Consider the following 23,280-nt stretch of genomic DNA (forward strand, 5'->3'; position numbering starts at 1 on the left):
AGTAAAACAAAGTAGTACTGTGCACTACTGTATACTGTAATTATATTTACTATAGTGCTAAAAAAAAGTATGACTATTGCACTGTTCTTATATATGACTGAATTGATACTGATGTTGACCTTTTCAAATTCAGGGGTGAATTAGTCATTTGCCAACTTCCACATGGTAAGATTTTCATTTGTCACATGGGCCACTGTAAAGCAATGGCACTGACTTTATTTGATACAGCCCTTTCCCACTGATACCCACCTATTTGACCTCTCTGATGGGCCTCTTGTTCACTCTTGTTCATTGATTGGTTCCTTTCCATGGCAGGCCATCCTTACTGCTTACACACACTTTGTAAATATATATGGCAAACAACTTACTGACATTAATATGAACTCACTATACTTGGCAATACGGTTTCAGATGTATTTTTTTTTCTAATATAAAACTAATAGATATACTAAATGGTTTATTGATTAACGATTATGATCAGCTGGATTAAATTCGAGTCAAATGTGTTAAAGTGAATGAGAATAGTTGCAAATGAAAAGTTTTGTCTTAACTGCATTATGAATTACTTACTTTTCATTTAAAGTAACTGAAATAAAAACACTTTTAGGTGTAAAAATACAAATGAAAATGCTAATTTTTTAAAACATATTTTATTTAAAAATTCACCATTTACTTGCAAAGAGTGCCAAAATGAATAAAAATTAAATATATTGTTAATTCAAAGTGTATCTCCTACTAAAAACCCTTAAACCTTCCTAAACTGGTCTCCAACTCCCAGGCTAGTGTGTTTACTGGTTTTAGTCCGGATGCCCAGCTGGGTGAGGAAACAGCCTTAAGCTGCTTGAAGCATTTTTTCTTCAGCTGGGTAAAGAAAAAAAAAAAGTGATCTAGTATATTTAGATGTTTGTTTGCTTTTTCAACATTATTCAACAGTTGTAGTACTCAAAGATCATATGTCCAGTCCAGCATGAGCCAGTATGGGGTTGTGTTAGTGGAATTGGATGGGGTGGGTGGGGTATGTTACAGTCTCGTCAGTAAAAGTTTACCCACACGCTGGGAGGAACCATTCCCCTCGCCAGCCGACCCACACAAGACACATTTGAGCTCAATTCTCCCTCTCCTCTGCTCAACCTTTCCCTCAGATATGCTCAGCACAGAGCGGATTCAACACACTACATCAGGAACTAAACACGGACCGCGAAAAGAGCACATCACAGGTACGTGGACGCTACATTTTACTGAAATATATGAACATGTGAGAAAATAGGCTCGTTGATGAGGCTTTCTTGTCGACCCTGCAGAATTAAACGCGATTTCAGCTGCTGACGTTAGTAACGCTGACCCGTTCAATAAACGCAGGGGATGAACTTGCGAGATAACGGGCTCCTGCATCTCGTCCCGTGGGCTAATGTCCCTGCATCTATCACAGAATAAATGACCGCGGATACCGCTGAAATGATATTGAGGACTGAGATTAATTGCATTGATGATTATCAGCTAATTTGTTGCGTTCCGCTGTGGGGAAAAAAAATAGCCTACTTCAGAAGGCAGACAGCTTGCTGCTTGTCTGTGAATCGTGTGCTTATAGGGGTCGGGCGCAGTGCGCAAGATGTGTGCTACAAAGGGTGAAATGAGCAGATTGTGTAGTGCTTGTGTATAGTAGGGATGAGCTTCACATAACATGCCATTATAACTTTGATGTCAAGTTATGTGCACACGGATTCACTGTATCCAATTACAAAAGTGCTCAAATCCACTAATAACAACTGTTTCTTTTTTTTATTTAATGCTCCAAACATTCATGTTTCGCTATACACGCACGCCTTTGGTGTCACTCGTGTAATCCAAAAATAAAATAAAATATAAAATAAAATAAAAATGTGGGGTGTGGGGTCTAACCTCCTAATTATCCTATATCTTTTACATATTAACAGGTTGTGTTTTAATTGTGTTTTCAAACTTTTTAATAACCATATGAGTTAGATTATGCACGATCCGTCTTTAGAAATTTGTCTTTGAACTTCCGTTTTGGTGGTAGCTCTATATTTTTATAGCATCGTAATTAGCTGGTTAAGTGGATTTACTTATTGTAGAATTAACGAAATTTATCATGAGCATTGTAATGTTTGAAGCAGATGTCATAAATGTCAGTAGATCGGGCAGATCTTAAAACGAAAGGTTCATTCATAAATTCGTGAGTTCTTACCTTCATGTTGTGGAAATACAATCCGGAAGACAGAAGACAACAAACGCAGCGCTGAAAAGGGGCGTGGCTACATAACTTGGCGGTAAAAAAAAAATACACTCGCCAACATAAATTGCATTTGTCAGGAGGTAACCATAGCAACAGTAGTCTGCGCGAACGTTATTGGTTAGGAACATCAAAAAATATAAGTATTGTCATTATTTGAAACTTTATTATACAGTATACAGCCTATGTTAGGCTACTACTACTACTACAAAAAAACAAAAACAAGTTCCTAAGTTGACTGGGGGCAATAAGTCAACTTGTGTAGTGCAAGATGAAGTTGACATTCCTGAAAACAAACAATGCGCTTATGGCCTAAATGTGAATGGAGATCAGGCAGCTTCTATTGGTTGTGTCAGCAGTTGTTGATGAACTGTTCAGACAAACAGCCTCCTGTTGTGTTGACACCGGCTGGATAGTGAGTAACATCAAAGGGCATGTGTCTCACGTGCAGAGGAAGCGACCTGTGTGAGCTCGCGGGATGCGAAGAGTGAGGTGCGAGGTCAACAACTCTGTGCCGGATGGTAACTCTGCTCAATTGGGAAGCTACTGATCAAAAGTAGAGCTGCTTTTGACCTTGACTTGTGTAGATGCCAGCAGAGCAGAGGAGTCTGGTTTAGAATGAGCCATTATTTGTTTGAAGTGATGTTTTGTGATTAGAGTGAAATTGGTACAATGTAGAACAGGCTTTTGATGGCCACGGTCCTGCTTAGACGCTGCTGGAAAGGAACTATTGAAGCAGGTCTGTCCTCATGTGGTTTACAGATTTTAGTTTTCAAAAGCAAGAATTTTGTGGTTATATAAAGCTGTTATAAAAGGTGAAGAAACAAAACAAATGGTCAACCGCAATAAAAATGTGAATAGGTCAAGTTGAGGCCAAAAGGATCAAATGTTCAAACAGCAGTGTAATGTGAGTGAAAGACTGGCGATAGACTACTAATATACAGAACTATAGACTATAAAGATAACTATAACATTAATTATATTAGTGTCCACACCAACACACGATATTGTCTTATTATAAGTGCACACTTGCGTTTTGTAATCTGCTGCTTTAAATGCTGAAGCGCTTTAAAATAGGGTGGGTTCTGATGTTTATGTTTATGTTTTTATCGTTCAAAAAAATTACATTCAGAAAAAGGGATTCCAACATTATCATTCCACAGATGTTATTGTCATAGCTAATTACGATAATTACGATTGTTATAATTATCGTTCTTGGTGTGAACGGGCCTTTAGCCTACATCACATGTATTGACATTCTTCACTCTATAGATATCGTATCGTCTATTGAAAAATCCATATCGATTGACCGCTACTCAAGATATTTCTTTCACACAACTTTACCTTCATCGAGTAGCACGGAACTAGGAACACGTACATTCAAAGCTGTCTGCTTAAGTATTCCTTAAGTCTAAAGAAACGGGAGGGCAACGGAAGGGCAAAAGAGGAAGAGAACTGAATCACAGAGCATCACTTATCTAGTGGTATGTTGAGAAAGGCTGGAGTCTGTTTCCTGGAAATGTGAAAATGTGCTGATACTGCTGGTGCACGCATGCAGTTGGTCACAAAAGGGAATTTTGAATGAATTAAGTGGTGAGGGCTGTTCATTACTGAACAGACTGATGACATTATTCTTCCCTAGTTTAAAAAAAAACTGCTCAGTTAATCATTCAGATGTATTAGACAGTAATTTCAGTGGAATTTTGGGCTCTTTACAGTGGTGTGGTGTTTTGATTTTAAAGTGTAGTTTCATTTGTGAACATCCTTAGAGCGTACAAGTCCTCCATAATAGATATTAATGAATAGAGTTGTCTCATTCAGAAAATAAATAATATGCTCACAATCTCCTTTGTAGTAGCATAGGGCAAATCATTGCATATAGGTTCATGTGCAGAACATGAATGTAATCTCATTTATTTCATAGTAAATATTTGGCCATTGCTCATTCAAAGAACAGATAACATAAATATACGTTTATTTTCAGTTCTTGTCTACAGGGTATTGGAAACAAAACATAGACAAAGAACTTCAGACACTGCATTTGAAAATCTTTTTTTTCTTTCTTTCTTTTTTTTTACTTGGACAAAGTTTAAAATGTTAAAATGTATATATAAAAAATAAAACATAAAAAATTATTTTTTAATTAATTAATTTAATTAATTAATTAATTTAATTAAAAAAATGTTTGGGACTTTTTTAGAAACTTCTTCTCAGAACAATTCATTAAAAACATAAGTTTATATACTACTAAACTGCATTAATCAATTACAATAGTTTGAGTTTATGCATATTGGTCAACATTACAGTTGCAATAATATGAAAAAGATGAGCTTTCCCCCACAAATTCCTTATACACTGCATAGTAATGAAAAATTTACTTGGACAATGTTAAAATGTATATATAAAAAATAAAACATAAAAAATTATTTTTTAATTAATTAATTTAATTAATTAATTAATTTAATTAAAAAAATGTTTGGGACTTTTTTAGAAACTTCTTCTCAGAACAATTCATTAAAAACATAAGTTTATATACTACTAAACTGCATTAATCAATTACAATAGTTTGAGTTTATGCATATTGGTCAACATTACAGTTGCAATAATATGAAAAAGATGAGCTTTCCCCCACAAATTCCTTATACACTGCATAGTAATGAAAAATGGTGGACAAACAATTTAACTGCTTTAAGATCAGAAGCTTTTTGGTTGTGATAAACATTTAACAAGCAAAGTGCAACCATCTGCAGATGAAACAGTGCAATGAAATAGCGGCCAAATGGTAATTAAAAGAGATGCAGGGTAAAGGATTGGTATATAGCCCTTGCGTATGATGAAGTCATAGATTAGAGGCCTTAAACTTATATGGAAAACAGATGGACTGCTGAACTTTCCTATATGTTCCTGTATGGATTCTTCTGGTCAAATGCATTAGCCAGAGATGATTAAGCTCAGGGGAGGAATAGAAACCGATAAGGATCACTGGTCAGCCTTTTGTTTTTTTCTTGATTATAACAGCAACCTTCTTCACTGAAGGACATGAGCAGAAGTAGCACTGCATATTATGTGTTGTTACTTTGCTATTTATTTGTTATTACTACATTTTAGGCTGTTATTTTGCCATTGCAGTTTCAGTCTGTAGTCACCAAGTTTTCGTGTCTGTGCTCTTTAACACAGTGCTGTTGTTGAAACGTCTCTAAGCTTCTTCCCCTTCATTTGATATCATATTCTTTGGCAGGATAAGAGCGTAATTAGCAGAATGCTTATGTATACCAGTCCTTTGATCAGAGTGTTTTTAACTGATAAACCTTGTCACTGTCATCTCTCTGTAAGTCAAGTCTCCTTACTCTAATTATGTACAGCCATGCGGGTTAGTTCATTTGGAACCCTGTCGAATTCTGTGTTTGATTGTTGCTTTTTATAAATGTGCATTTGTAGATGTCCTTGGTCAAATCATTAAGCCTGCAATAAGGTCTAACACAACCGTTTTTTCCTCACTGATAAATTGTTATAATTCTTGTTGGATGTTGGATCATCTTTCTCAAGGCCTTTGTGCTTCCTATCATAAACCAAGAAGATTGAGGTACAAATCATGAATGTCTCAAATGACACTGAGAAATATCACCCGTTAGTGACAGTCACAGACATATATTTTAATAGACATATACATTTTGATTTGTTTTATTGGTCATTCAAGTCCTGACCATTCTGCTCGGTTTAAATTGCCACATTACTAAGCATTAGACACAGAGAAGCAGTTGACCTTGAAAGTACATTCAAGCATTGATACAAAGATCTCATTTTGAGCTAACACTTTTCAGGATTGAAAGAAGAAAAATGGTACCTTATGCTTCGAAATGTTTAGTTAGGTTTAAATGATGAGCAAATAAACTTACCCAGCATGGCCCAATAATCTAATTTCTTTAGGAAACTGTTTTAAATCTGATCAAAGACATTTTATTAAGATGGCATGTGGATCTAGATTTTACACAGTCTATTGTAAATTAGCTCTGTACTCTTTTAGTAAATTATGAAATTAGTTTTTTTTAGGGTTGAAGAACACATGAAGAACTGTGAATTGTACTGTTTGGCACTGTGATTAGTCCCAGCCTGGAAAAGCATTACTTCCTGCTTTGATGATCCTCTGGTCCTCCCGCCAATTGAATTACCAGACTTTGAAAACATATCTTTAGTGCCGCCAGTGACACCATACTTGTAGTCTATTGTTTGAAAACTCGCTTTTCAAAGAAAGCAAAATGGTCATCTCCATGGCCACAGCTCAAACAAAACAAGAGCTGGTTAATGTGATTTTCCTCAAAAGATGCAGCTTAGGTCTATCACTTGTAAAAAAAAAAATTAAAAAAATAGGGGCATGGATAATTTGATGGCAACTATGACCATCACACCCTTCAAAAAACATCCAAAATCACTGACATCATCTGTGAGCACTAAATTAATCCATAACTTTAAATAAATCTTTCTTCCCTTTCTCTATTATTCACAGTTATACAGTACTTCTGCATTAGCTTTTGTACTGCTCTTAAAACTTTACGCATAAAATCAGTATTGTGGTGCTAATAATATTGTTGACTGCTGTAAGACAAACTGCTTATTTTTTTAGATATTTCCACATTCCCAGCCAAAAGTTTGGGGACTGTACTGCTTTTTTAATGTTTTAGAAAGAAGTCTCTTACTTGCTTATCAAGGTTGCATTTATTTGACCAAAATACAGCAAAACATTAATATTATGACATATTATTGCGATTTTAAATAACTGTTTTCTATTTCAATATATTTTAAGATGTAATCTATTCTTGTCATGGCAAACCTGAATTTTCAGCACCTATTACTTCAGACTTAGATTCTTCTGAAATCATTCTAACATGCTCATTTACTACTCATTTCAGTTCAGAAGAACAGTGTTTATTTGAAAAATATTTTTTTAACAAAATAAGTCTACTGTTGTCACAAATCAGGCCTCTGTGGCTCTCTCCGACGGCCTCCGGAGGGCACCCAGTCTGACTCCTGCCAACAGAATTGTTTGCTCACCAGTCTATCGCACTCCTCTCCCCGACCAGTCCAGATAGCAGATGATTCACCGGTTCCGGGAATACCCTCTGAGTACCATGACCTCGCTGACGCTTTCAGTAAGTCCAAGGCCTCACAACTTCCTCCTCACCGACTCAGTGACTGCGCTATCGATCTTCTTCCAGGATCAAACCCCTCTAGAGGTAGAGTTTTCCCACTATCGCAGCCAGAATCCGAGGCCATGAAGGCATATATTGAGGAGGAGCTGTCAAAGGGGTTCATTAGACCATCCACCTCACCTGCGTCAGCTAGTTTCTTCTTACTAAAGGAACGCTTCACCTCCGCGCCCATTCTTGACCATCCTGACCCTGAAGTACAGTTCTTTGTGGAGGTGGATGCATCCAACACGGGCATCGGAGCCATATTCTCTCAGCGTCAGGGTAATCCTCACAAACTCTTTCCCTGTGCCTTCTACTCTCGGAAACTCAACTCTACGGAGCAGAACTATGATGTAGGAGATCGGGAACTTCTGTCTAACCTCATTCTCGCTCCTGTGCAATGGGAAATTATGACAGAGATTGCAGAGGCTCAGATCAGTGAACCCCCTCCGCCAGAATGTTCCCCCGATCGTACCTATGTTCCCACCTCCTTGCTTCAGGAGCCGCTCGCAGGGGGGGGGGCTCTGTCACAAATCAGGCCTCTGTGGCTCTCTCTGACGGCCTCCGGAGGGCACCCTCTCCCGAGTACTAACGTTCTTGGACGAAATAAAAGCTGCAAATGGATCCGCACGCCTCTGACTCCTCGTTGCAACTGTCAGTTATTATAAATTTAATTCATTCCTCTTGTTGAGTAAAAGTATTATTTCCCTTTTTTAAGAAACCCTACTGACCACAAACTTTTGAACGGTAGGGCAAATTATTAATTGTAAATGTAAAGGACCAGCACATTTTCATATAGGTGTAATACTGTTGACCCAAAATTAAGCCTAACTTAGATTAAATATGTTTCCGCTCTAAAAATATAACCACTTCAGATTTACGTTTCCTTATACCGTAGGTAGCCTGTAAGATTGCAACGCAATCTTATATACTGGTTTGCATAGCAGAGAATGGAGACTACTGAAATATATCCCACTGCCTACAAGAGGCCCTAAGAAGGATAAATGAAAGGGTGAACCGGAGATGGAGACAAATTGTGTAGATGTTTGCCAGTGCATTATAGGCTACTTGTTTAGAACCAAAGTAAAGTTCTGTTGAAGGCCTATGAGTTATGAGTGACAGAATGATGATATTTAGATCCCAAAATCCAGTCTGGTGAAGCTTTTCCCTCTGTTTTGGCTCTGTCCTCTCAGTATCAGTGTCTGGCTGACATGCTTATTCAAGTCCTCCGCCCCATCCCTTAAAATGTTCACATCCTCAGGAAGCAGAGGTCAACAGTGGTGATGTCACATTGCTTACGATGAAGAGCCTGTTGTACAAGTGTGAACACGTGCCTGTTAAGGGACGGCGTAGGAGATCCATGTGGATGTACTGAACAATGAAGGGGTGAGGCTCTGAAATAACTTTTTATAGGACAGGGTGGACAGTGTATTGTTTGTTATAAAACGTGTTTTCAGTTAAACATGGACACTCAGAATCTCTATTTACATTCGACTCAGTGAAAGAGATGTTGCCGTGTCATGGTACAGTGGCTGTGCTCTCAGGCTTAATACTGCGTTGGCCATTATGTGCATGTTTATGGCAGTTATTCGGCAATCTGTTAGTCTGATGAGGTCATTCATCACAAGCTTCGTCTCGCAGTCAACATGAAATCAAAACTGACCTTATTTACTCTCTAATGCACGTTCCTGGTCTTATTATGCACAATTCATTGGTTCATGTTATTTGAAAGAAAACAAAATGTTGTCTTTGTAATCCTTTATCAAAATGTAATGACTCACTCCGCCTCTGAAATGGCTTTCCTTTTCGGGCTGACATGCAAGTCCATCTTACTGTTTTATCTTCTCTCTCCACTTTAACACTGGCCAGTCATTTCCCAGTTAATGGACTTCAGGTTTGGTGTACATCTTAATCACACTTTTGCACAATAACTTTGATAAAAGTTTAGCAAAAATTCAGTTCATTATCTGATTCTGAGTGAAAATATACTATGTCTTTTTATTAGGCCCTCTCTTTTGGTCTTGTTTCATTCACAAACACATACCACAAATCTGACTAAGTCTAAGAATAAAGAGTTGACACCAAACTGTCATGGCGGCAGCTCTGGGCTCCGCAGGCCTGCTGGTGAGGGAGGCGCAAGGCAGGCCAGATCTAAAAATGTGTGATTCATTTATGAGGGAAGGCAGTGCTGGCTCCACAGGCATACCTTACAGTCTATAGAGGAAAAGAGTTCAGTCTCGACTGAGGCCCACAGCCTTTATGGGTTTTATCTTTACCATTTAGCTGCAAATAAAGGATTTTACAGGAAGCGAAAGGCACAAAGAGGTGGTCCTCAGCATTTATTTCTGGGGGAAAAAAATCAAAAAGTTCTCGATATCTGAGTGGAATCAAATGATTCGCTGTTATTGTGGCGTTTTGGCTCAGAAAAACCTCATGACATCACTGGTCTGCCTGTGCTTTTGTTCATTTTTAGCTTGCGACATGTGTTAGCCATAAAAGCGGGTCATTAATTTAAAAAAAAAGCAAAGTAGTCTAGATCACGTATCTGCAATTTTATGAATTTACTCATGCTCTAAGAGGCAGTTTGTCATTGCTAAAACTTCAGCTGTGCTCTAGACAGTGTTCGAACTATACCGTGGACTTTGGGGGAGCCCACTTGTTTTTGTTTTATAACGGGGGGGTGTTCGTGCGCTTGCGCGTGCCTCAAAAGAGGGCTTACAATGACTTACAAAGATACATAACAGCTACAAGTGTATGCACTACTTGCTCATGACAAGAATAGCATGTATAGTTATCTTTATTGAAGTGAATTAGGTTTAAATCGCCGTCATGCATGAATGAATGATATTTTTGCAATTTTACACATAATAATCCACGATGATCACATTACACAAAACTGAAATTGCACGTCAAAATAACACATTGTCAATATTTTTTGAGACCCCCCAAAATTTCACAAATCACGTTTTCAGGGGAGCCCATGTCTTAGTAAGGGGAGCCGAGCTCCCCCTAGCTCCCCCGTAGTTCGCACCCTGCCTGTAGAAGATGACTGGTCTGTGATCCGAGTAATCTGATAAGATTGTAATCAGTAATCAACTCTGAAAGGTATTGAGGAGCTAGATTTGTATTTGTATACAAACAACAAAATTTTGAATTAAATGCGATAAAGAATCGGTAGCCACTAGCCAGTGCAGAGAACGTAAAATAGGCCTGATGTGGTCCCTTTTGCGACTGCCCATGAGCAAACATGCAGCTGCGTTTTGGACCAGTTGAAGTCTATGAAGACATGAGACAGGCAGCCCATGATACAGCGAATTGCAATAATCAAGCTGTGATGATATAAAAGCATGAATTACAATCTCTAAACACTTTCTGCTTAGGAAGGGATTAACTTTGGCTAATCTTCAAAGGTGATAAAAATTGGAATTGACAACAGAATTTACTTGTTTGTTCAGCTTTAGGCCACTATCCAGAATAAAATCCAGATCCTTGACATCAAGTGAGCGATATGGAGTGAGAGAGCCCAAGTCTACAGCATTCAGATAGGCCCAAACAGAACAATTTGTGTTTTGTCATCATTAAGGTGCAAAAAATTATTGGTTAGCCATGTTTTCAATTCTTGGAGACAGGCTATTAATTGATTTATGGCAGACCCGTCGTTGCGTTATGGGTTTTATCTTTACCATTTAGCTGCAAATAAAGGATTTTACAGGAAGCGAAAGGCACAAAGAGGTGGTCCTCAGCATTTATTTCTGGGGGAAAAAAATCAAAAAGTTCTCGATATCTGAGTGGAATCAAATGATTCGCTGTTATTGTGGCGTTTTGGCTCAGAAAAACCTCATGACATCACTGGTCTGCCTGTGCTTTTGTTCATTTTTAGCTTGCGACATGTGTTAGCCATAAAAGCGGGTCATTAATTTAAAAAAAAAGCAAAGTAGTCTAGATCACGTATCTGCAATTTTATGAATTTACTCATGCTCTAAGAGGCAGTTTGTCATTGCTAAAACTTCAGCTGTGCTCTAGACAGTGTTCGAACTATACCGTGGACTTTGGGGGAGCCCACTTGTTTTTGTTTTATAACGGGGGGGTGTTCGTGCGCTTGCGCGTGCCTCAAAAGAGGGCTTACAATGACTTACAAAGATACATAACAGCTACAAGTGTATGCACTACTTGCTCATGACAAGAATAGCATGTATAGTTATCTTTATTGAAGTGAATTAGGTTTAAATCGCCGTCATGCATGAATGAATGATATTTTTGCAATTTTACACATAATAATCCACGATGATCACATTACACAAAACTGAAATTGCACGTCAAAATAACACATTGTCAATATTTTTTGAGACCCCCCAAAATTTCACAAATGCCGTTTTCAGTGGAGCCCATTTCATATTAAGGGGAGCCGAGCTCCCCCTAGCTCCCCCGTAGTTCGCACCCTGGCTCTAGAGCAGGCAGACATTTCTATGCCATTTAAAGTCTCCATGGACCTGGCTTGAATTGTTTCCACTTTTTGCCCAAGTTGTAGGCTTTTGAATTTTGCTTTGTTGCTATGAGATGAAGAAGCACATCATGTGGGGCCTGAGACACAGATTTTTTTTAACATGTTATATTATCAAATAATTTGAGTGAAAAGTACTATAGAATTAAATTTGAACAGTTAAATGAATTTTAAAATCTTTTAGTTGTTGGTTTGTCCTCTTTTTGCATGCAGCGGAAATTGCAATCACCTTTTCTTCCCTGTTGTGATGTAAATGCAGTTTGCTGGAGAGGAGGCATTAATGTCCCGCCCTCAATCCGGTTCATACGTCATCAGAGAAGAGATGTTGTTGCGAGGGCATATATATTTTTTCATATATTCATAGGGACTTTAATGACAGCAGCATCAGCTGACATGAACTACGCAAGTTTGTGTAAAACCTGATGATCATGTTGTTCATCCATGTTATAAACAAACATACATATTTGGACCTTAGTATACAGTATGTGTAGGTCAGATTTTTCCTAAATTTTGGGGCTCAAATATGAATGTGTGTGTTTGCAGGTGGACTCCTAAATGTTTCTGAAAGACATAGCTAATGATAATGGATGACACTGATAAAACTCACATTAAGGGTTTTCCCTGTGGCAGTACAGATGGGAAATATACCTCCCTCATTTTTTGCTTGTGCTGAATTCTTCTGTGTGAGTGTCTGCAAGAGGAAACATAAAGAGGTAGAGGAAAGAAAAAGAAAAGAAATTAGCATTATTTTGGTGCTTCTTTTGACCTCTGTGTGTGCTAGATGCTGTGAGGGGCAGTTGTCTCCAAGGGCCTTTAATGGTGAATGTGGATCAGTCTGGAGTATCTGGGTTGGAAAGTGTGAAAATGTGAAAGCCATACCTCTGCTAACTGCTTCCTTCTATTTCTGACAAACATCATTTAGATCAAAACAGACATGGCAGTTTTTTTCCCTGCTTCATTTTTCAGTAAATATAGCGGCATTAAAATGCTTATGCATTTGTTTCATCATGTGAATGTTCAGTGCCATCAGTAAAAGCTCAACCTGTGACTTCTCACCAACATGTAAGCTGTCTCCTTATTTGTTACCTCTTTCACTGTCAAAACTCAATCCTCCAGCACAAATGGGTTTGAGGAAATCATATTGGCATTCTGGCATTCTGTGAAAGAGAGCTGTGCATCTACATGAATGTTGTACCCTACCAGCCTGACCTAATATTTTGATGTACTTTCTGATACTATTATGTGGTTTATTTGGAACTGAGATTAAAAAAAAGATATATATATTTTTTTAAAGTCATATTGAATTAATAATTCGTAATAGCAATATTGTGGGTGTTGATAATTGTGCATGGACTTTTTTATAATTAAATAGCCATGTATTTTCCATAAAAGATTCGGTTTTAGCTTGTTTTATCAATATTACAGAATCATTCAACATGCAGAGCTGAGAAAATTCAGGTATTATTGAAGTCTTTAAGCTTCAGTTTGGACTTTACCCTCAGCAGATCAAAGAATTAACTGTAATACTTCTAATGGTGGGAGATTGCAGGCAATTTTGTTTTGTCCTTCTCTCTCTCAGTGTGTGTGCAGGATAGGTAACCTCTTTTTCCTTATTCCTACTCAGACAGTTCCAATTCTGTCTATTCAAGGCAGGTTTTGTTTTTGTTACTTGCTACACTACACTAAGTTCTTGTAAGTCTTCACTAGTGGGCATACTACTGTTTATTCTGTTGCATGTTCACATATAATGCTGATTTATGCAATTAGGTTTCATCACACTTTGAATTACCATAATTTTATAAAGACATTACATATAGATTTTTAGTAATGTAGCTGATGTTTTCCGTCCCTTAACCAAAAACGTATCACTCACACGTCACACACACTTTTTGCACTTAGATACTCATTAACACATTATTTAGTAGTTTTATTAAACTGTTTTCCTCATAGGGGGCAGCTCTGCCCACATTGCAAGTGATTTTGGGTTTTCTATCCTTGTAGATTCAAAGATTCACACAGAATCAAATATCCAAACAAACTGCTTTGGAGCTACTTCAAATAATTACATATTAGAATTTACTGAGGTTTATATTTTTAATCAATGAGATTGCTAATTGTCGTCTTATTAAAATTGTATTATTATTAGAGTCTTACTACTACTTGTTTGCTAAAGTCAGGGTTGTGGCTCGAGATTTTTTAAAACATTCCACACCTAGGTAATATGAAGATACTGAGCGTGAGGTAGTCAGTCATCTGGAGAGATTTTCCTTTCTGGATGGAGAAAAGAGGAAAGAGGAGAAGAGGGGGCAGATGGGAGAAGAGAAGACTGGGTCAGTGGATAGACAGACTGACAGCCATACAAATCGTTTCTCTCGTGGCTAGATAGGACCTTTTTGTTTTGGCTGTGAGCAGCAATCCTCTTATGAAAAAGACTGTGAGAGAGAATCATTTTAACTTCATCTGTGTCTCCCTCTCTTTCTCTCTCTCCCTCCCCTCTGTTCCGTTTTCTTTCAAAGCGATGGCCTCTCCTGTGCAGCTGTTCATGAGCTTGCCTCATCTGGACTAGCACGGACACGCACACACGCACACACCACTAAAAGCAAAAACACATCGCCTAGCCATGTACAGCGTGGAAGACCTTCTCATCTCTCATGGATACAAAGTCCCTCAAAGGAACAGCAACAATGTCCCTGTCTCACATTCGTCTTCCCCCCACCCTGCAACCTATGAGAAATGTCTGCCGAAGCGAAGCGACAGCCGGTGTGAAATCGCTGAGAAGCGGAAAGGACACAGCGGCGTGAATGGCTATGAGGGGGACCATGTTTACAGCAGTGGAGGCATCAGACAAGCTCCTGCCAGGGGATTCCCCAGTGACGCCGAAAACAGGGTCAGGAAGCAGAGGACACAAAATGTGGACAACGGTAACCTAGGAGATGGACGTTTGCCAGAAGACAGCCTGACCATGGACAGTGGGTGAGTTTTCTGATGAATAGTTTTTGACCTCTTCATCTTCTGCCCCACACTCTTGTAGTGCTGCTCTCTTTCCTTCTTTTTCATTTGTCCCTCTGATCTGAGGTTTAAGCTGTCTTGCATGATAAAGAGTGTTACGTAAAGGTAGGAGCTGTCAAGGACTTCCCTTTCGCACCAGGACAGATCCCAGTTTTTCCATTTTCTTTATTTTTAATTCCTCCCCTGTCGCCTTTCTCTCTCCATTTCTTTCTTCTTCTTCTTTTGCACTTTCTTTCATCCTCATCTCATCCTCTGGAATCTTTTTACTTCCTACATTTTCATGTACTCTGTTTCCTCAGTATCACTAATTTCCCTGCGCTCTCTTCTACCTCACTCCCCCTGTAGCCGATGAATTAATTAACTGTGTTTAGTAGATTTTGCAGTGTGGTTTTTATTTCCTCTCATTTCACACAGGACTCTAGTGGAATGAATACAAGTGACGTCAGAAAGCCCGCAGCACCCCCTACTGAGCATGCTTAGTTCTGCAGGCAGAGCCAGCAGTAAACTACATGTCCCATGAGCCCTTTGTCAGATCACTATTCCATTCCTTATAACAATCTCTTATATAACACCATTATTAATGAAACATGATGAATATAAATGTGAATATCTGCATTTGCCAGCCATATTGTCGCAGAGCAGCTTCAAAGATTAATTTGCTTTAAAAAAAGATTGCACGAGAACACTTCATTTTCCATAGGAACAGTGTCATTTTTTCTTTATGTATGTTAATCAGCAAGTAAGTCATAATGTCCTTGTGCCATAGATTTTCAATGTCATAGATAGATAGATAGATAGATAGATACTGTCAAGCTTTAGTGCATTTTTGCACTTTAAAGTAATTGCATGTCACATGGTTTGAGACTCAGCAGTTCAGGGCAGAAAGTATCTCCACTTCTGTGACTGTTACTAAGCTAGATTATCCTTCCATGAGTGCAGGTCAGGATTGTTTAACATGCAGATCATATGCTCTCTCTGCTGCCAAGATATTGGATAAGAGAACAGACCTTCAGTGCTGACTCAACAGTTTGCACCAAACAAGCTAGTCATGTTCCTGCTTAAGAGAAACTGCTCATTTATCTTGGTTTGTTTGCACCATTAAAGCTTCCCAATTTATTGGGCCCTTTGAGGTTCTCTGCTTTGTTGACAACACTGTCAAGATACACTTTGCCCTCTTAGTTTAGTGTTGGTTTGATGTTGCCTGTGTGCTTGCATAGTGGGATTTAAACACAAATGTGTTTATTGTTATCCAGTTTTTGCTTGTCTTACCTAATTCAGTAGTTCACAACTTTGCTTCAGAACCCAGGACATAAGTAAATGCAAAAAGTACCTGACCTCTATTTAATTCCATCTGTATGTTTTTAATGCAGGTTTTTTGAGACCCACAGAGGAATACATTCTCAGCCTAGATCTGAGCAGGATGTGTCCTACTGGCGAAGAAGAGGTCAGGACTTTAGTGTGCTTATGGATTATGCAGACTTTAGGGATCCATGTGGAAGTGGAGGAGGTGTTCCCAATAAACCAGAAGGCATGCAGCGGAGACCAGAATCTGCCTTAAGCACAGAGGAACATAACCGTGAAAGACAACGACGGGCAGAGAGTGCACGTGCCAGGGAGAGAGAGATGGCTCTGCACCAGTGGAGAATTGCAGCTGAAAGGAAGTACCAAAGTTTGGGAACAGAGGAGTGGCGTCCAATGACCAGCATGAGCCGTCAACCATCTGAAAACGAGGTGGTACAAGAGCAATGCAGGCCACGAACTGCAGAAGGAGCCGTTCCACCCAGAACCAAAAACAAGTCCCAGTCACTGCCCAGAATGGCTCTGCAATCTGAAAGCCTCCAGTACTTCAGCATACTAACTGCTGGGCAAGAATCATATGAAAGTTATAAGTTAAATGGTCACCATGCACAAGACCCTCATGGACGGCATCTTAATGATGGGGAGAACAGGCAGAGGTGGACTGACCGATCAGGTGCACAGTCCGCACCACTATCAAAGCCCAGATTTAGCCGACCTCTCAGACCTCCATCTTATGAAGTGCACCAGCAGATGCGTGGGAGCGCAGAGATACTTACAGGGGAGCTTGCCCCTCGTCCCAGAGACAGAACTCCACTGCCCTTCTCAAGGCAAGAATACTTTGTACAAGAACTTGCTGGACCTGGTATGGAGCCCCCCGGTTATATCCCTCCTCCATCTTACAGGAGGCAGCCTGTAGTTACTAGAGGACACAGAACTTATCCTATCTCAATGGGTAACCACCAATATAGAGGTGACACATATATGCAGGGATCTGCAATGACAGAAGTGCAGGAATGGTTTATCAGGCAGACTGGGATGGCTTGGCCAGACTATTACAGAGATGGAAGAAGAAGTATGCCCTGCAGGACACAGGCATATCCAGGCTACAGTGAAGAACGGATGAGTAATGTTCAGTTCATTCCCTTTGATGACCCTCGTGTCAGACACATTTTAGGTGCAGGGATAGATGGAAACTCGTTGACAGATGCAGACAAAATCAGAAACATCAGAAATGAGATTCCGGTCAATCTCTTATCTGAGAAGTCTAACGACGGTGCCTTTCCTCTCACAGAGAAACCCTTTGACCGCACAGAACCAAGTAAAAGCAATATTAGTGACTCTATTAATGAGGACAGTATACACAAGGAAGTGCTTAAGGAGACAGAAAGTTCAACCACATTACCTGACCAAAACTGCAACAGGCATCCAGCTACCCAGGGAAATATAGTTGCTCTTCAGATGACAATGCAACAGAATTCAAACCAGAGTTTCATTGAGACAGTGACACAAGTAAAGAAATTTGAGGCAAAAGCTGTGTCCGAGAACAAGAAAAACTCAAAGAAGAAGCTCAAAGAGACAATGTTTTGCCTGGTTTCTGTCCCTATTAGTATGCAAGCTAACAAACATGTTTCTGACCCAAATAACAATGAAAAAGTGACTAATTCAACAGAAAACACAGTGGTGCAGCATGACAACCAAAACCTTTTAAAAACATCACACAAAGAGACACAAATACAGTCCAGCAGCTCCCCATCCATTAAAAGATCCCCTTTGAGGAAAGAGATTGTAGATACTAGGTCACTTAGTACAAGCCAAGACAATGAATTTTTCTATGCAGGATCCTGGCCTGGAGATCATTACAGAAACCAGGAAACTCAGACGGGTTCTCCAGAAGTTTCCAGAAATACCCATCCTCTGGCAAATGACCATTCTTCCCCTCACGCAATCACTGATAATGAAGGTGAAACCAACTGTAGTGCCAACTACGGCTATCCCATGATAGGTCAAAAGGATCTCAACCCTTCCAGGAACAGTGCATTCTCTAGAACTAGGGATGGAAGTAGTTCAAGTATAAGGAGTCCAACTGTACCCCAATCAGCATCAAATCCATCATCTCCAGACCGTCAGCCTTTGCTGAGAAAGACAAATGAAACAGCAGATGGTCAAGAAGTTTTTGGACAGTTCTTGCTAAAGCCAGTGAACAGACGCAAATGGGATGCCATTGGGGAGCTTGAGTATTTTAATAAGGAGATACAGGATCATACTGGGAAGTATCCAAATGTTGATCAAAATATAGAGGAGCTGGATGAGGCATTGAACAGTATTCTGGAGCTGAGTGACACAAACAGAGAAGTCAATAATACAAGACAGGAAACCACCCCACTTCACATGAAGAAGGAAACTGACCAGCAGTCACATATAGTGCAGGTCACAGAGATGCAAATGAAAAGCAATAACTTAAATGTAATGTCTGATTCAGGGAACAGAGGCCATCCAGAATACAAAGGTATAAAAAGTTCCTTGTCCAAGGCAAAGGTGAACTTGGACAGCCAGATGCAAGATATACCTGTCACCAAAACTGATAATTATGTCAACTTTGAGATTATGCAGAGGGGTGACACTGATTCAGCAATACATCGACAGGATATCCCAGTGCCGAAGGAGTGCTTGCTTAAGGATGTTGGTTTAACAGTATACACTGCCATTCCAGACACTGTGACCTCTGGATCCCCTACATGCTTGAGTCCTGACTCACCCATGTTAACCAGCCCTTCAGACAACTCAGAGATATGTGAGACTTTGCAGATTACATCATCAGACAGTAGTGGAGATTTGAGTAGGCACAGCCCTGAGTTTGCTGAAGGTACTCAAAGCTTGAACAATAATAATGCCTTCAACTCCAAAGCCCTCAACAAGAAGGAAGCTGGGAGAGGAAACACAGACGTTACTAGATCGGGGAGGTACTCGCGTATCAATGTGATCAAGAGTCTTCATTGTAGGTTTAAGGGTAATTATGAGGATGATGATGACAGTTTTTATTCAGATTATTTAAGCTGGAGTAATGAAAAGACCTTGGCAGATGAACATCTTGAAACTCTTTTGAGTCAAGAGAAGGCCAATAGTATGCAGACCGAAGACCTTAGTAAACTGTACCAAGTCCAGTGTGCCAAAGGCATTCCTGAAAATGAATCCATTGAACAACGGGCTGCCAGAATACTCGGCATTGCAGTGCCAGTTGAAACCTTGGTTGTTGACCAAGTTGATGACAAACCGGTAGAAAGAAATTTGAAAACTACAGATGCTGCAGAATTGGCAATACAAACCAAAGAGATTAGCTTAAATGAGGAGAAACAGAATGTCAGTAGAGAGAGTGAGGAAGTGCCAGATAGGTCTATGGAAAGTCATGGAGATATGTCAGAGGTAGGACTTGGAGGGGATCCAGAGTCTGGAGAAGATTTACCTAGAGCTGAAAAGCACAGCCAGAGAGTCTCCTCAGTGCTGGAGCTGCCAGAGTTTCCTCCAAGTAACTTATGTTTGTCGCTTCCACTGACCGAGGATGAGGAATTGACTCTTAGTGTAGGTGGGGGAGACAGGAAGGAGACAGCTAATACTGAGATAACAGAAGTGCCACAGAACCACTTGCAGGCATTTTGCCCACCTCCTCTGTCCCCCTCATCCACAAATGATCAAGCATCCATGGAGTACACCATCTACGCAAAGGAAAAAAGCTCTCAGTCATTAGTGAGAACTATCACCAGGATCACCTTTGCCAAAGAGACAGACTTAGAAGAAAAGGGAGGAAAACTAAAAGAATCAGTTATAGAGGACGAAACGCTAGTGGAAGAGAACCAATACAGTGAGAATGCAGTCAAAGAAAACAAATCAGGTAAAGAGGACGAAACGCTAATGGAAGAGAACCAATACAGTGAGAATGCAGTCAGAGAAAACAAAGACATGACCAGTTATATGCAAGAAGAGGATGAGCAAAAGGCTCAGGAGGAAGTTTCAGCTGAAGAGGTGATACTAGAAAGATCAAGGCAGCCACCAAAGTCAATGGCACGTCCAATCCCACAACCACGTAGTGGCATGGTAACAAAGAGAGAGATCACTCTGCCACAAGGATTCAACATGGACAATACAATGCCTGCAATTGAGGATGATGACAAGCTTTTTATTTCAGGTCAGTACACTGAAGTCCAACCAAGTTTGTAAGGCTTACAGACTGCGTATACAGTAACAGTACACTCCTGGGCTAGCTAGCTAAATAAATAAATAAATACATACATACACAATAGGTCAAGCCCAAATAGTTTAAAATGGCATTAAAAAGCACAAATTACTTGTAAGGGAATTTGCAAGAATTAAGCAAATGCACTCCCTAAAAAACACAGCTGGTCTCAGAAAAAAAAAACATCAAAGACAAAATTAGGTTTTTGTCAGAATATGGGAAGTTTGATTGATTCAGAGTGGTTCAGCAGAGTTGTGTGGAGTGATGAATCACGTTAAAACATGGCTTGCATGGTTATTCACCAGACCGGTACCTTTGAAGATCTGGTGAGAAATACAACAAGGAATGCATCTCTACCACAGTGAAGCATGGAGGAAGATGCTGGTACTGGTGAGCTGCTTCACTGTGAAAAGTCAAATAATGCTATGGAGTATATGAGGATAATGCAGAATGGCTTGCTTCCCATAATTGAAAAGTTGTTATCTAAAGAGGAACGATCAGATGTTATTTTTCAACAAGAAAATTATCCTGCCCACACTGCAAAGACAAGTCCATCAGGCTCATGTTTTGTCCTGGTCAGAGTCCAGATTTGAACACTATAAAGAATATTTAATCTCCAACTAAGTGGGAGACATTTTTCAATGGAATAACATTAACTCTTCTTCCTGTAAAAAGTAGTCTGCAAGAAAACAGGCAAAGGCTATCCCATGTCTGCATCTGTCCCTTTATCTGCAGTATTTGTGCAATTCTTGCAAATTTCCTGAACAGTGATTTGTGGTTAAAATGGTAAAATGTGCACCATTAAAAGCTAAATATTTAACCATTTTTGGCTTTGACCCTTTTTTTTTTTTTTTTTGCCCAGGAGAGTATATATACTTGGCTGTTGTTTACCAGTGTGCTTTTAATATTAGTGTTGTTTTATATGCTATTGTGATATTGGTATTGTGTGAAGTCCACTCTATCTAGTGCCCTAGGAGAGGTCACCTTCAGCAAAGTGTATTGCATAACAGAAAAATGGACAGATAACCAACTTCTAGTGAAAATAGGGATTGTTTTTTTTTCATTACATATTCTGTAGCATTATGAGCTGCCAAGCCACAATAACTGGTTTTAATACTTGAGAGCAATGAGCAATGAGGTTTTTCACCACAAGAGGGAAGCATGGTCTGATTTACCATACTCATTGCCTTGACAAATCAGCAGAGAATAGATATTATATTATATTATATTATATTTTATATTATATATTAAAATATTATTTAAAAAAAGTTTAGACTAAACTGATATTAACAATCTGCTTTTCTGTTAAACATATATTGTACTATATTGATGGTCTTTGACATGTCCATTCTCTTGTTGTGGTTTTGAATAAAAAATGGCTAATATAACTTGTGTTTGTCTTCAGATGCATATGACCCCAGTTGTGTGGAGAGAGTCTGATCTTGGACACTGTCAAAGCAAACTCTGGGACCTTACTGGAATACACAATGTAAACAAGCACTCATCTGAAACTGAACATGATGCAGGCTTGGACTCAATTTACTAATACATAGTCACAGAAGTTCATAAGCAGGAAGATGGACTTCATGCCACATATTAAGACTAATTTTCAGAACTTCTATGGCCTGTTGATGGATGAAGTAGCTAAGTTGTTTATCAATGAAATATGAATGTATAATGTATATCAAGTAAAGCTCAGACATTACAGAAATAGCTACAAATCAGTCTGTATAGACTTAATAATTTTCTAAAGTTTCTCTGCACCAGCAAATGCTGGAGTTCTGTTGGACTTTCACAGAACACAGTGTCATTGTGCCAACAGCGACAAGAAAGACACAAAAGCTTGCACTTCTCATTTTCTGCAGTATTACCAATGAGAGAAAGGAAAGAGGCCTTGATGTATTAAAGCAATGAATTGGACTGGTGAGGTAGCAGCTGAATCAGTGACATAACACTGTGCTTTTAACCACAGAGAAATATTTTTGTAAGAAATGTTAAAAGGAAAGTGTGATTATCAGTTTTAGAGGTGGGAGAAACCATTTATGTCACTGTGGTAGAACTGCGATATAAAATCATATTTCTTTGCAAATGGAATAGGCTGCTTTTACCCAAATGATGCAGTTAAGAAGAAAGCTAAACTGAGGCAAAGATTTAAGAATATTTTGTGTGAAAAACTTGGTCTCCAGCGACTTTAATCTTAAGTGCAGTGACTTCAATAGTCAGTTTTCATAGTTATTGCTTTAAAATGACTCCCTTCATTCAAGAGTTTTTTTTATATATCTCATATGCAGTTTGAGTTTTTCAGAGTTGCAATCAGATAATGTATCATCTCATCACAAAATGCAATCAAAAAAAGACATGTATTTATTTTTATCAAGCTATCAACAATCTGTACAGATGAAAATATATTCAAAAAAGTGTTATTTTACCTTGTGAGTTTGTTTGCTTGCTTACAATCATTATGGAAATAACATATCTGAATATGTCTATTATCCTGTGTTACTCTGACAATGAATGATTCTTTTATTGTGCCGTGTGGCATGCTTTTTGTTGCACAAATGTCAGAAAGTGTTACATGTGTTTCTTTATGCACATACGAAGTATTCTGCATCTTAAATCCATATCAATTCTGAAAGCTTACTCATATTGTGAGTATATCTACTGGATGTAGTGCTTATTAATTTACCCTTGTAATTGCTTAGTTACATTCTGTTATAACTCAACATGCAAAGTTGAGGTGGACACAGTTCCTCAATGTTATATCCATCCCATAGCTTTATAAATGCAGTCCAAAGTGCACTAAAAT

At 39.0% G+C, this 23,280-nt stretch overlaps 1 protein-coding gene across 3 annotated transcripts; it reads left to right on the plus strand.

Annotated features, from left to right (window-relative positions):
• The first annotated feature begins 1,059 nt into the window (after positions 1 to 1,059).
• LOC107738977 (junctional protein associated with coronary artery disease-like) lies at positions 1,060 to 22,804 on the plus strand. Of its 3 annotated transcripts, none has more exons than XM_016550917.1 (4): positions 1,060 to 1,217; positions 14,455 to 14,911; positions 16,318 to 20,426; positions 21,880 to 22,804. In XM_016550917.1, exons 2-4 carry the CDS (start codon positions 14,559 to 14,561, stop codon positions 21,912 to 21,914), a joined length of 4,497 nt encoding a protein of 1,498 aa, XP_016406403.1. In that variant the 5' UTR covers positions 1,060 to 1,217; positions 14,455 to 14,558; the 3' UTR covers positions 21,915 to 22,804. The 3 variants fall into 3 exon arrangements, with proteins under 3 accessions (XP_016406403.1, XP_016406405.1, XP_016406404.1); XM_016550919.1 differs by lacking the exon at positions 1,060 to 1,217 and adding an exon at positions 2,669 to 2,743; XM_016550918.1 differs by lacking the exon at positions 1,060 to 1,217 and adding an exon at positions 2,702 to 2,772.
• Positions 22,805 to 23,280: the final 476 nt, after the last annotated feature.

Source organism: Sinocyclocheilus rhinocerous, unplaced genomic scaffold (genome assembly GCF_001515625.1).
Source record: "Sinocyclocheilus rhinocerous isolate Xijiao unplaced genomic scaffold, SAMN03320098_v1.1 scaffold735, whole genome shotgun sequence".
In the NCBI taxonomy this organism is placed as follows: Eukaryota; Metazoa; Chordata; class Actinopteri; order Cypriniformes; family Cyprinidae; genus Sinocyclocheilus; species Sinocyclocheilus rhinocerous.